Source organism: Myxine glutinosa, chromosome 2 (genome assembly GCF_964187855.1).
Source record: "Myxine glutinosa chromosome 2, kmMyxGlut1.1, whole genome shotgun sequence".
Classification (NCBI taxonomy): domain Eukaryota; kingdom Metazoa; phylum Chordata; class Myxini; order Myxiniformes; family Myxinidae; genus Myxine; species Myxine glutinosa.
In genome coordinates, this window is record NC_136262.1 from 7,985,950 (window position 1) to 7,999,554 (window position 13,605).

At 46.2% G+C, this 13,605-nt stretch overlaps 2 protein-coding genes across 4 annotated transcripts in view; both read right to left on the reverse strand.

The window, feature by feature from the left end:
- SUB1 (SUB1 regulator of transcription) overlaps positions 1-13,605 on the reverse strand; it is a 991,845-nt gene that overhangs the window by 68,123 nt on the left and 910,117 nt on the right. The gene's annotated exons all lie outside the window — the stretch shown is intronic.
- Positions 1-13,605, reverse strand: part of LOC137422071 (protein FAM219A) — a 50,289-nt gene that overhangs the window by 22,156 nt on the left and 14,528 nt on the right. For all 3 annotated transcript variants that reach the window (XR_013622622.1, XR_013622621.1, XM_068108794.2), the window contains exons 2-3: positions 12,016-12,091; positions 7,614-7,719 (exon numbers count right to left, since the gene is read on the reverse strand). Coding sequence is in view for 1 of the 3 variants with exons in the window: in XM_068108794.2 (XP_067964895.2) it covers positions 7,614-7,719; positions 12,016-12,091 (182 nt within the window). In the remaining 2 variants the exon portion in view is untranslated. The remainder of the gene's footprint in view (positions 1-7,613; positions 7,720-12,015; positions 12,092-13,605) is intronic.

Consider the following 13,605-nt stretch of genomic DNA (forward strand, 5'->3'; position numbering starts at 1 on the left):
TTTTTTTTTTATAGCGCACAAAAGGTGTTTTATGCAAATGACGTCACTGTCACCTTGACCTTTGATATATATATATATATATATATATATATATATATATATATATATATATATATATATATATATATATATATATATACATACACAGTCGTGGCCAAAATTATTGGCACCCTTGCACTTTTTTCAAATAATGCAGCATTTCTTCCAGAAAATTGTTGAAATTAAAAATTATTTTGGTATCCACATTTATATTTCTTTGGTTTGCAGTGGAACTAAAAAAAAAGGTTTTAAAAATTATTAAATCTTATCTTATTCCACACAAAAATCCTAAAATGGCCCAGACAATATTATTGGCACCTTTTAGAAGTTGTTAGAAATAATTAGATTTCAAGCAGGTGATTCTCCTGTACTTTGGAATTGAACACACCTGTGGTGAGTTGCAGGTGCCTGCAATATAAAAATCACTCATTCAACCAGTTTGAACAGAGAAAAGGAGTCATTCTGCTGTTTTGTGTCACTGTGTGTTCCACAATACAACAAACAACAACAGGCATTTTAAGGCCATTTTCCCTTCTAGAGCGGGGGTTAGCCTTGCGGGCCCATGACAATCTTCTCCATTTTGCCCTGTTTTCTGCATCTCCCCTTGTTAGCCCCCTTGCCCGCATTTCTTCTTCCACCACCTTTAGCCAAGTCTTTCTCGGTCTTCCCCGCCCTTTACTTCCTTCTACATTCATTTCCATCACTCTTCTCAACCAGTCACTTTCGTCCTTCCTCAACACATGACCAAACCATCTCAACCTGTTCCTCTTTACAGCATCAATCACAGGCTCTATTCCCATCATCTTTCGCAATTCATCATTTGTCTTCCTCTCTCTCAACGATACTCCGCACATCCACCGAACCATTCGCATTTCCACCCTTTCCAGCCTTCGTTGCTGCTCTACGTTCATTACCCATGTCTCGCGCCCATAAATCATAACACTTCTCACACATGCAGCATACACCTTTCCCTTCAGCTTCAACGACACTCCCCTCCTCATCATCATGTGATTTCAGAATAGCTTGGAGAAAGGGAAGAATGGGGCAGACAAAAGGTTTGATGGTGATTGGGTGAGGCACAGTGAGGTGTTATTTGAGGAGGGGGAAGAGTGAGGCAGAAGGTTGAGGGCGATGAAGGTGAAAGTTGGAAGGGGGAAGAAGCGGGGAGGACGCTTTGAGGAGGAGGGGTGAGAGGGGAGTCTAGGAGGGGAAGAGCGAGGGAGAGTCTCGGAGGGAAGGGGGTGATGGGGAAGATTTGGAGGGATGGGGCAAGGGGGAAGATTTGAAAGGGATGGGTGATGGGGAAGATTTGGAGGGGAGGGGCAAGGGGGAATATTTGAAAGAGATGGGTGATGGGGAAGATTTGGAGGGGAGGAGCAAGGGGGCAGATTTGGAGGGGAGGGGTGATGAGGAAGTTTTGAAGGGGAGGGGTGATGGGGAAGTTTTGGAGGGAAGGGGTGATGGGGAAGTTTTGGAGGGAAGGGGTGATGGGGAAGATTTGGAGGGGAGGGGTGAGATTGGATTTTGAAAAGTGTACGATTAATGGGAAACGAACATTTATTGCAAAATGAGTTTCTTGAGACCTTCGAGTCAAAAATATGTTTGAGGACGCTGAAGGATGGATGGAGTGCTGGAGAGTTTAGGGAATGTATGAAAGAGGCACTGTAAGAGATGGAATTTTTTTTTGGAATGAATAGATTTGGTGAGCAAGTCGAAAGCATCCTTTTATAGAAGAAGAAAAAGGTGTTATAGTATACGACAGAATACAGTTCTTCAGGGGACAGTTTAAACATTTTTAACAATGTGATCACGTGATCACGAACAACGTGGTCGAAGAACGAACGAACAAATAAGAATGAACAAACGGATAAGAACAGAGAAAGAAATTTTTTTATTTTTTATTATTTTTTTTGAGTTGAGATTTTAAACAAGGAAGTATGGGGTGAAAAGACCGGGAAAAACAGAGACCGAAAGTAATTGCAGCGCAATTGAAGAACCGCTGAGACAAAAACAAAGCCTCCAGCCAAGGTCGGACACGGTAGCCTACTACACCAGGCCTCAGAATACGCGACATGAACTAACCGACGATTCTGTACACAGGTATGAAAAACCAACACCGAGAATCCTATTAAAGACACACCAATAGGTACACACCGAAAGAAAGATACAGTTTCGACAAAAACACAATTGTGAAAAATTACTCGACTTCGAAAGCGTGCGCGCATGGACAGGTTTGAAGAGACGTGACCTCCAATCTTCTAATGGTTTGGTCATGTGTTGAGATGGTTTGGTCATGTGTTGAGAAAGGATGAAAGTGACTGGTTGAGAAGAGTGATGGAAATGAATGTAGAAGGAAGTAGAGGACGGGGAAGACCGAGAAAGACTTGGCTAAAAATGGTGGAAGAAGAAATGTGGGCAAGGGGGTTAACAAGGAGAGATGCAGAAAATAGGGCAAAATGGAGAAGATTGTCATGGGGACTGCAAGGCTAACCCCCGCTCTAGCAGGGAAAATGGCCTTTAAAATGCATGTTGTTGTTGTGTTGTATATTGTGTGTGCCATGTGACAAACAAAAGAAAAGATAAGGGGCGTGAGGGGGGGATAGGGGGGAGGGAGGGGAAGGGAGGGGAAGGGAGGGGAAGGGATGGGAAGGGAGGGGAAGGGAGGGAGGAATGGGAGGGAGGGGGAGGAGAAGAATGGGGGAGGAAGGGGATGGGGGAAGGGGAAGAGGGGGAGAGGGCAGGGGGGCAGGAGGGAGGAGGGAATGGGGGGAAGGCAGGAGAGGAAGGGGAGGAAGGAGAGGAAGGGGGTTCATCACCTTTTCGTTGAATATATGCTGGTGAATGTGGCGTTCATACCGTTTCTGCGATAAGTGTGATGCGGAACAGGAAGAATAAGAAGCCGTACTCCCAACTTCGTATACTCCCGGAATTGTTTGATTTATTTGTGTTCAAATGTCTGGTGATTGTTTTGTATTTATTTATGTGAATGTGTACTTGTATATAACTGTCATTATTTTTTTAAAGCTTACGCACTATCGAGCGATTTTTTTTTTTAACTCCAAAAAAACGATCTTTTTAAAAATATTTATTAATTTTTTTGCATAAAACACTCCAAGGCACGCACTGATGACCCTCGGAAAGCTTGACGAAGATCCGTTCAGCCATCTCTGAGAAAAATGGCGACACAGACAGACAGACAGACACACCTCTTATATAGATGTGCCATGTGGCCAAATATAGAAGAGGCCCCTTTATATAGTGTGTGCCATGTGACAAACGAAAGAAAAGATAGGGGGGGAAAGGAGGCAGAGGGGGGGAAGGGAGAGGGGGGGAAGGGAGGGGGGAGGGGAAGAATGGGGGAGGAAGGGGGAGTGGAGGAAGGGGAGGAGGGGAGGAAGGGGAAGGGGAGGAGGGGAGGAAGTGGAAGGGGGAGAGAGGGCAGGGGGGCAGGTTGGTGGGGATGGGGAGGGGGGGAAGGCAGGGGAGGAAGGGGGTTCATCACCTTTTCGTTGAATATATGCTGGTGAATGTGGCGTTCATACCGATTCTGCGATAAGTGTGATGCGGACCAGGAAGAAGAAGAAGAAGCCGTACTACCAACTTCGAAAACTTCCGGAATTGTTCGATTTATTTGTGTTCAAATGTCTGGTGATTGTTTTGTATTTATTTATCCGAATGTGTACTTGTGTATAACTGTCATTAATTTTAAAAAGCTTCGGCACTATCGAGCGATTTTTTTTTTTAACTCCAAAAAAACCATCTTTTTTTTTCAATTCATTTTTGCCTAAAACACTCCCAGGCACCCACTGATGAACCTCTGAAAGTTTGACGAAGATCCGTTCAGCCATCTCTGAGAAAAAATGGTGACAGACAGACACACACACAGACATCTCTCTTATGTAGTGTATATATACTAGGGCATGCCCGTACTATATCTATATCTAAAATTATATCCCCCCCCCCCCTCTATTTACATGAAATGGTTTGGTCCAAAGCGAACGGCTTGCGAGTACGGTGACAATCCCCCCCCTCTATTTACATGAAATGGTTTGGTCCAAAGCGAACGGCTTGCGGAGTTTGGTAAAGAAATCGCCATAGCGTGCCCAAACGCGCAGGAAAGCGAAAGAATCGCAAATTAGTTTTTATTAGTTTTAAAACATAGTTTAACGCCAACATAGTTGTGAAATAAATGAATACGCTCTCAAATGTGCCGTCCGAGGCAGAGTCTGTTCGCCACGTTCGGCACACGTGATAGCTCGCTGCTCTCTGATTGGTTGAATCGTTTTTTGGACATAGCTCGGTAACTACTTGTCCGATTAATTTCAAACCTTGAAAAGGCACATCCTCGGGTCCCCAGCAATATACCTGGCAAGTTGCAAGTATATCGGACCCGTTGTTGTCGAGAAACAGCGGTCACAGACAAACAAACAAACACACACACAGACACACACACACACAGAGATTACTGGAATTATAGACACACACACACACACACACACACACACACACACACACACACACACACACACACACACACACACACACACACACACACACACACACACACACACACACTCACTTTTTTCTTTCCTTCGGAATCCTCTGGTAAAGTTTGAGGAAGATAGCTGAAAGCGTTCGCGAGTTATTCTACTCACAGCCAAACAAACAACAAATATGTCGTGTATAGCATGATACTTGCGAAATCCCTAAAATAAGTTGTTGGCCTATGATGACCTCAAAAATACTTGGTGGTTGAATTTAGTGACCAGATAGGCAAATCCTCTTCATATTTCAAGTTAATTGGATGAAAATTGACGATTTTAGAAACTTGGCCTCTGTTGACCTTTTGGCCTGTGTTTACCTCAAAAATACTTAGTTGAATTCAGTGACGTGGTATGCAAATCCTCTTCAAATTTCAAGTTAATTCGATGAAAATTGAGGATTTTAGACATTTGACAAAGTTGGTGACCTTTGGCCTATGTGGACCGATTAAACTTTTGACCCTAAAAACAATAGGCTTCTTGCTTATGACCAACTCTACCATTTGGTGAAGTTTCGTGAAGATCGGTTGAAAATTGTGACCTGTAGGCGACTGACATACAGACAAACAGACAGAGAGACAGAATAACGCACAAGACCAACCAATATACTTGAAAAATCTTAAATTTTCGGAAATAATAAACGAGACAGACTGACATTTGAACCGACACATAAATTGAAAACGTTCGTCATAACGAGCGTAAAATTATAAACACCCGGTGGGAAAATGTGGAAACAGCATCCACGGGACGTGGTACGTTAACCTAAATTAATGTCGACTAGATACACTCACTCCCTCTCTCGAAGAGCGGCTTGGGTTGGAGGGGGGCAGGGAGTAGTGGGGAAAAAAAAAATTGTGCCCATAGCTAGTGATAACCCCTCCCTCTGGCACGGATCGCTAAGCCATGTGCAATGTGCCAGGTGTGCAGGTGAAGATCAATTCATCAACCCACCCTCACGGGGTGACCAGGAGTTCAAATCGAATTTCCTTTTCATTTGGCCCTCCAGAGATTGTTGGATGGACCATAAGTCAGTATTTAGTGCTGGCAATTGAGATCGAGATTCACAGCGATGCTCGTCCGAAGCGGCTGCAATCGATATGAGCGGAGCATTGGCTGTGTTGTATACACCGTATTCCTTGTTCATCCAATTGCAACAACAACATGCATTTTAAGGCCATTTTCCCTGCTAGAGCGGGGGTTAGCCTTGCGGTCCCCATGACAATCTTCTCCATTTTGCCCTATTTTCTGCATCTCTCCTTGTTAACCCCCTCATCCAATTGCAGTGTACTGTAATTATTTTTCCTACTTATCGTAAGTACGTTGTGGAAATTAAATTTGTGGAAAATCACAAACACAAAATCAGACAGTTTAGTCAATATTTTATTGTAAATCGACATAATCTTGACTTTTTTCTGGAATTTACTCCATTCCAGCTTATTCATGTCAGATTCCTTTTTTTGTTTCAAGTCACCAATTCCGAAAGCCACTGAAATCACTGCGATACATTTTTAAAAAAGAACATTGGGGTCGGCATGAGTTTTTGGGGTTGGCATTGTGGTGAGCCATCTCTCAGTGGTGAAGAATCACTTTAAAAGTTTTCGTATCTGGATCCGGATCTTCACCAAAAACGAATCAATTCTTCCTCGTAGCACACCCAACCTGTCCAGCAGGTTTCATCCACATCTGCCCATAACTTGACATATCGTGCTATATATAATTTTTGGCCCTTTCAATGGTGAAGAATCACTTTTAAAATTCCAGTATCCGGATCCGGATTCGCATTGTCACCAAAATTTAATCAATTCATCCTCGTCACGCACCCGACCCGTCCACCAAATTTTGTCCGTATCTGTCCATAACCTTTTGAGATGTCCTGCTCACAGACAGACAGACAAACAGATAAACAGACATGGGTGAAAACATTACCTCCCTCCACCTTCGGCATCAGAGGTAAACGTTTAATAAATGCACTGTGCATCTCTCTCTGGAATGCTGGCATTAAATACTGAATGAAACTGTCTAACAAACATTGTTGAAATTCGATTTGAAAGTTTGTCGAAAGTTCGGTGAAAATAATCCCGGAAAATACGATCGCAGGCAAAAACGAAGTTTTGGTGAAAGCCGGGGCGCGAGTCCAACTTTGCGGAAACTTTAATTTTACGGTGAAAAATTGTCAAAATACAGATGGCATTGCCGTGGAGGATTTTAGGTGTGGAGACTTGAGGAAAGTTGTATTTTTGTCCCCCCAATGCAAGCGCACAAATAAATGCTTGTTCTTGCGCACAAATAAATGCTCGTTCTTGCGCACAAATAAATGCTCGTTCTTGCGCACAAATAAATGCTCGTTCTTGCGCACAAATAAATGCTCGTTCTTGCGCACAAATAAATGCTCGTTCTTGCGCACAAATAAATGCTCGTTCTTGCGCACAAATAAATGCTCGTTCTTGCGCACAAATAAATGCTCGTTCTTGCGCACAAATAAATGCTCGTTCTTGTGCACAAATAAATGCTCGTTCTTGCGCACAAATAAATGCTCGTTCTTGCGCACAAATAAATGCTTGTTCTTGCGCACAAATAAATGCTCGTTCTTGCGCACAAATAAATGCTCGTTCTTGCGCACAAATAAATGCTCGTTCTTGCGCACAAATAAATGCTCGTTCTTGCGCACAAATAAATGCTCGTTCTTGCGCACAAATAAATGCTCGTTCTTGCGCACAAATAAATGCTTGTTCTTGCGCACAAATAAATGCTTGTTCTTGCGCACAAATAAATGCTCGTTCTTGCGCACAAATAAATGCTTGTTCTTGCGCACAAATAAATGCTTGTTCTTGCGCACAAATAAATGCTTGTTCTTGCATTGATAACTCAAACCGGAAATCACTAGCTCTACAGTTTGCACTGCAATTGAATCAGAGTTTTACAATATCGTATGATCGTACAATGATCGTACAATTTAATATATCGTACAATGATCGTCTCTGCATTTGAGAAGATCAACATGGAATGGCTATCGTTGGTCACCAATAGAAATACCTTGAATGTGAGAGGAGTCCATGCCAGGCACCGTGTCCCCGTGCAACAACACTACTCCTGCTCTTGCTCTTGCTCTCCACTCGCCTTACCCCATCCCTTTGCTTCTCTGCAACATAAACACAAATAAACCTTCAAAGTTTCATCTTTTATCAGGTAATCCAATATACCAGCAACACACCTGTTCATATTTACAGTAAAAGACACAAGGTAAGCAAATCCTATGTTGATCTCAGATCTCAAAGGGCTTGCCTATGTCATAACCATTGAGTCAATTCTTGCTCGAGATGTCATCGACTTCAACATTTACACCTATTGCAGTTCTTCCTAATGGTTTTGATAAGCGCAACATACTAATCATGCAATGCATACGTGTCGTGTATGTGCAGACAGGTGTCTGTTTTCCTTAACGTGCTGTTATTTCCCCCCTCTTCAAATCACTGGCTGTGTTTTTTTTATGTTCTTTTCTTCTTTTGGCAGTTTAAATATTTTCCTTTTAAAGCGCAAATATGCCAACAAGGAGAACGTGCAACTGTGGCGAAGGACACGTCTTTCCAGAGGCTTGGAGAGGGGTGCAGTGAAAAGTTAGTTAAGAGCTCAGTATCTGGTGTGACCATCATTTGCGTCGACACACGCTTGGCAACGGCACTTCATTGCGGACACGAGGTGGTTGAAGAAGTCTTGGGGGACGTCATTCCAGATGTGTACCAAGGCCTGCTGCAGACAGACAAATGTCGCCAGCTGGTTTTGAATACGGCGCAATGTTCGTTCCATTTCATCCCACTCGTGTTCTATGGGAGAAAGACCAGGGAAAACAATTGGCCAGGGAAGTGTGAGAATGTTCTGTTGTGGGATGAAATGGGCGACCACTCGTGACGTCCATGACAAGTGTGAAGTGACGTCTATGATCGTGCAGGCACGGGAGTATGGAGAACTTCATCATGGTACCGAATACCTGTCAAATTGCCATTAATGACCTCCGACTGGGTTTAATGTGATGAGCGGCGATGACTCTCCATACCATCACGCTTCCACCACCGAATGACGAACGTTGCACAACACATGCGTCAGCGTAACGTTCCCCTTCCCGTCGATAAACGCGACAACAGCCTCACTACTGTCAACATGGAACCTCGACTCATCTGTAAAGAGGATAGCAGCACATTCTTGTTTCCTGAACTTCAGACGTCTACACCAAGTTAGACACACATGTTGATAACGTGGCAACAAAATCGGACATACTGCCTGTCGGATGTTATGGTCGTGTAACAGATTCCTGACAGTTCGGCCACTGATTGGTCGCAACACAGGGATGCTGTGACCTGTCAAACTTGCTCTCTGGAACAGATTCCTCGGGTGACCCAACCGGATATGGTTATCCTGCCAACGTGACGTCACACGTGGTCACCCACGACGTGGACGGTCTCTGATGTTGCCAGGTTGTTGATAACTCTCCTGAGTGACTGCATGGTGTTTCGATGAACACAACATTTTGTGGTATTCCTACCTCAGGCATGCGAATAGCACAAAGACGCTCATTTTTGGAAAGGTGTGGCATCAGGTTCACGTCGTTTAGACGTCAATAAAAACGTTTTTTTTTACAGCTGGGATGGTTCATCACCGAATCGTGCTGCGCTGCAATTTGCTCAGTACCAGGTGGAGGTAGGTATCACAGTCACGTGACTCGGTGCACGTGCGTGGAAATTTGTGCGTGCAGTCACAGTATTTATTTATTTTTTTTTGTATACAGAATCGAGAAGCATGGAAGAAGTTTCGGGAACTGAGTGGCGTGCTGATGAGGAGGGGAGCGTCGTTGAAGCTGAAGGGAAAGGTGTATGCTGCATGTGTGAGAAGTGTTATGATTTATGGGAGCGAGACATGGGTCATGAATGTAGAGCAGCAACAAAGGCTGGAAAGGGTGGAAATGCGAATGGTTCGACGGATGTGCGGAGTATCGTTGAGAGAGAGGAAGACAAATGATGAATTGCGAAAGATGATGGGAATAGAGCCTGTGATGGATGCTGTGAAGAGGAACAGGTTGAGATGGTTTGGTCATGTGTTGAGGAAGGATGAAAGTGACTGGTTGAGAAGAGTGATGGAAATAAATGTAGAAGGAAGTAGAGGACGGGGAAGACCGAGAAAGACTTGGCTAAAGACGGTGGAAGAAGACATGCGGGCAAGGGGGTTAACAAGGAGAGATGCAGAAAATATGGCAAAATGGAGAAGATCGTCATGGGGACCGCAAGGCTAACCCCCACTCTAGTAGGGAAAATGGCCTTAAAATGCATGTTGTGTTTGTTGTATACAGAATCGAGGCTCGTGTGAGAGCTAAGAGTGGTCTTGTGTCATATGCATGTCTGGGAACAGCTAATTATGGAGATTGCCAGAATAGGGTTTGGGGAATTGCAGAAGAATTGGATGCGAGTGTCGGAAGTGTGGAAACAATAATTAATTCTCACTTTAAATTAAACAACGTTAGCACTTGGTGGTGAACAAAAGGCCCCAATTGGCTGACTTTCACTCTCATGGTAACAAGTCACTTACTCAAAAGGCAACTCGTGTCACCAATACAAGAGTTTCTGCAACTACCAGAGAGGGCATTGAGGGTGATGGAGAGGAGGGGGGGTGGGGGGAGGAGGAGGGAGGAGAGGTTACAGACGACAGCCAGATATGACATTTCTGGGTATGACTTTAACGCACAATAATGGTCACCCTAACGTGCCAAATATGACCACTCCTGCGCTAACGCAGATGCGCTGGTAAGTTCTAACCACACCTGTCACCATGTAACTCATATCTGAATCACTCAAACCACATCTAAGTGACATTAAGTTCACAAATGGTGAAGATATAAAAGGACGCGTCCTGAAATGGTTGCAAACCAGGCCCAAATATTCCGATGCACATGACATCAAGGGTCTACCAAATCAGCGGGACACATTTGTTTGTCTTGCAGGGAAATACCTTAAGAAATAGGTAGGTTAGGTTTCATTCACCCTCCTGTACTTTTGCATTTTCGAGAATAAATAAATCCATATTGACGTTAAATTGTTTATTGATGCAATTATTACAAAGGATTAGAAAATACGAATAGATATAATGTGATTAACTTGCAAATTAATTAACAGTACCCATAGAGGAGAAAATAGGAGCACACAGCAGAGTGCATTTCCTTTACATCCATGTAGGAAATTCCTCCTGAGGAATTTGCGTCTGAGTGAGGTGAGAAAGACGGAGCCATTGTTGTGGCGTCGCTGGTACCCAACGAGCCCCTGGACGTGATGGCACAACTGCCCAGATCAGTGGCCGCGTCGCGCGCCTCGGCCGACACGGCCCCGCGCCTCGGCCGACACGGCCCCGCGCCTCGGCCGACACGGCCCCGCGCCTCGGCCGACACGGCCCCGCGCGTCGTGCGCCTCGGCCGACACGGCCCCGCGCGTCGTGCGCCTCGGCCGACACGGCCCCGCGCCTCGTGCGCCTCGGCCGACACGGCCCCGCGCCTCGGCCGACACGGCCCCGCGCGTCGTGCGCCTCGGCCGACACGGCCCCGCGCCTCGGCCGACACGGCCCCGCGCCTCGGCCGACACGGCCCCGCGCGTCGTGCGCCTCGGCCGACACGGCCCCGCGCCTCGGCCGACGCGTCGTGCGCCTCGGCCGACACGGCCCCGCGCGTCGTGCGCCTCGGCCGACACGGCCCCGCGCCTCGGCCGACGCGTCGTGCGCCTCGGCCGACACGGCCCCGCGTCGTGCGCCTCGGCCGACACGGCCCCGCGTCGTGCGCCTCGGCCGACACGGCCCCGCGTCGTGCGCCTCGGCCGACACGGCCCCGCGTCGTGCGCCTCGGCCGACACGGCCCCGCGTCGTGCGCCTCGGCCGACACGGCCCCGCGTCATGCGCCTCGGCCGACACGGCCCCGCGTCGTGCGCCTCGGCCGACACGGCCCCGCGTCGTGCGCCTCGGCCGACACGGCCCCGCGTCGTGCGCCTCGGCCGACACGGCCCCGCGTCGTGCGCCTCGGCCGACACGGCCCCGCGTCGTGCGCCTCGGCCGACACGGCCCCGCGTCGTGCGCCTCGGCCGACAGTTTGTCGGTATGTCCATGTGTGTGAGATATGCGTGTGTGTGGCAGCTGCATTGTGAGGCTTAGATACTGCAACAATGAGTGACTCACATCTAATCATGTGACACAGTTGATATCAGTGGACCAAAAGCAGAGCCATATTTCCTTAAATCAGGGGAATTCACCAACGATACATTTGCTGTTTGATGGTACACACAAGGGTGCAAAGTAAAAAAAAAAGCCAACACTCGGATCCAGTAATACCCGGTTTTTAAAACGTTGCAGGTGCAAACCCTTTCAAATAACAATTGCTAATTATCCACCACTTATTTATACCTAAACTCACGGATGATGAGTTGCAGAGTTGAAGTTTTGAAACGAACAGAAAGACCTGGCTTATCCGTTTTGCTTTGGGAAGACCTCTGGAGGGAGAAGGGATGGGTAGGTGGAGGGCATAATGGGTAAGGATATGCCAACGACCAAAAAACAACAACAACAGTCAAATTTCAACCCAAATGATCAAAGCAAGTGGAGTAGAATCGCATGAGGACAAATAAATCTGCACCCTCAACCATTCAATTGATGGAGTTATCAAAGTAATACTTTGGGCTGACAGAATGGCATCGGCCCGAGAAGTCTGTCTACTCGCCTCAGCCGTCTAGTCTGGGTTTCAATCGCGACCCAGCTACAAACTGTCATCCTGATGTGTCACAAGCATGGCAAGGCCTCATGTGTGCGCCGTCCCTCGGATGTACATTGAACAGGGCATCCCACCTGCCGCCATTAGTTGGTGGACGTTAAAGATCCCATTGTTTCCATTCGCGAAGAGTAGTCCAGCTATCGCCGGCACCATGAACCAATTACAAATTGCTGCTCTAAGCTACAGAGAGCATTGCATCAGGGGCACAGCCATGCCCGCAGCCAATGATGCCACCACGCAGCCTCGTGCTGCATTACAAACCAATAAGAAGTCTTAAGGGGAACTGCAGCCAAATCTTTGCCGTTCACTGGCGATCATATATCTTGAAATGTATTGAATTTAGCCAGTTAACAAAATGATATTGCATACAGGTATTCAATTCAGGAATTTTGACAGTGGGTATCGAGCAGGCTTTTACGCTCCGACGAAAGGTTCACGGCTTCACGTCGAAAACATCAGCTTCTCCTTGCTTCCCATGTCATCAGCATTCCGTCGATCCCGTGCATCATTTCAATCTGCGTGTCGCACACCTTTTACAGCCTGTCAAGATGATTGCCGCCTTGAATCGCTACCTGCCAACTTACTTTCTACTGTCTGATGGACATTTACATCGTCTGATGGATGGGAATAACTGCTTCTGTCGTTGTGTATCGACATCTTAAGAAGAATTGACCCCTGGTCATAAAGCAGAAGGGCAACCATTCAGAGCGACAACCATTTCCTTACCTGGAGGAAATGGACCAGCCAGTGACGAAACCAGTGGCAGACAGCTGAGCGAATAGGACAAAAGAATGAGACATCACGATGAAAGCACGTGCGGCAAAAAAAAAACATTCCTCATTATGGTTGTTACCTCCACCAAAGGTAGTCGGACAGGCAGCCGTTGTGTTTTTACCCCTGGTCTGTATTTGTTTGTTTCTCTGTTTGGCTGTGACAGGATATCTCTAAAAGTTATGGAAGCATTCGGACGAAACCTGGTGGACGGGTCGGGTGTGTGGCAAAGAAGAATGGATTCAGATTTGGTGTGAAGTCTTTCAGACATTCGATAGGAAAGTGAGAAAATTAATTTTGAGGGATTCATGGTGCTGAAACCATTGTGGCATGTTGCTAGGCAAGGCGTTTATGAACAAACCAAAAGTTAAAATCCCTGCGAGGGATAGTGGACAGACCAAGGATAAAGCCAAGATAAAGCGGGCTGACCAACACTTTGATACAATTGAATAAGCCGGTTAATTC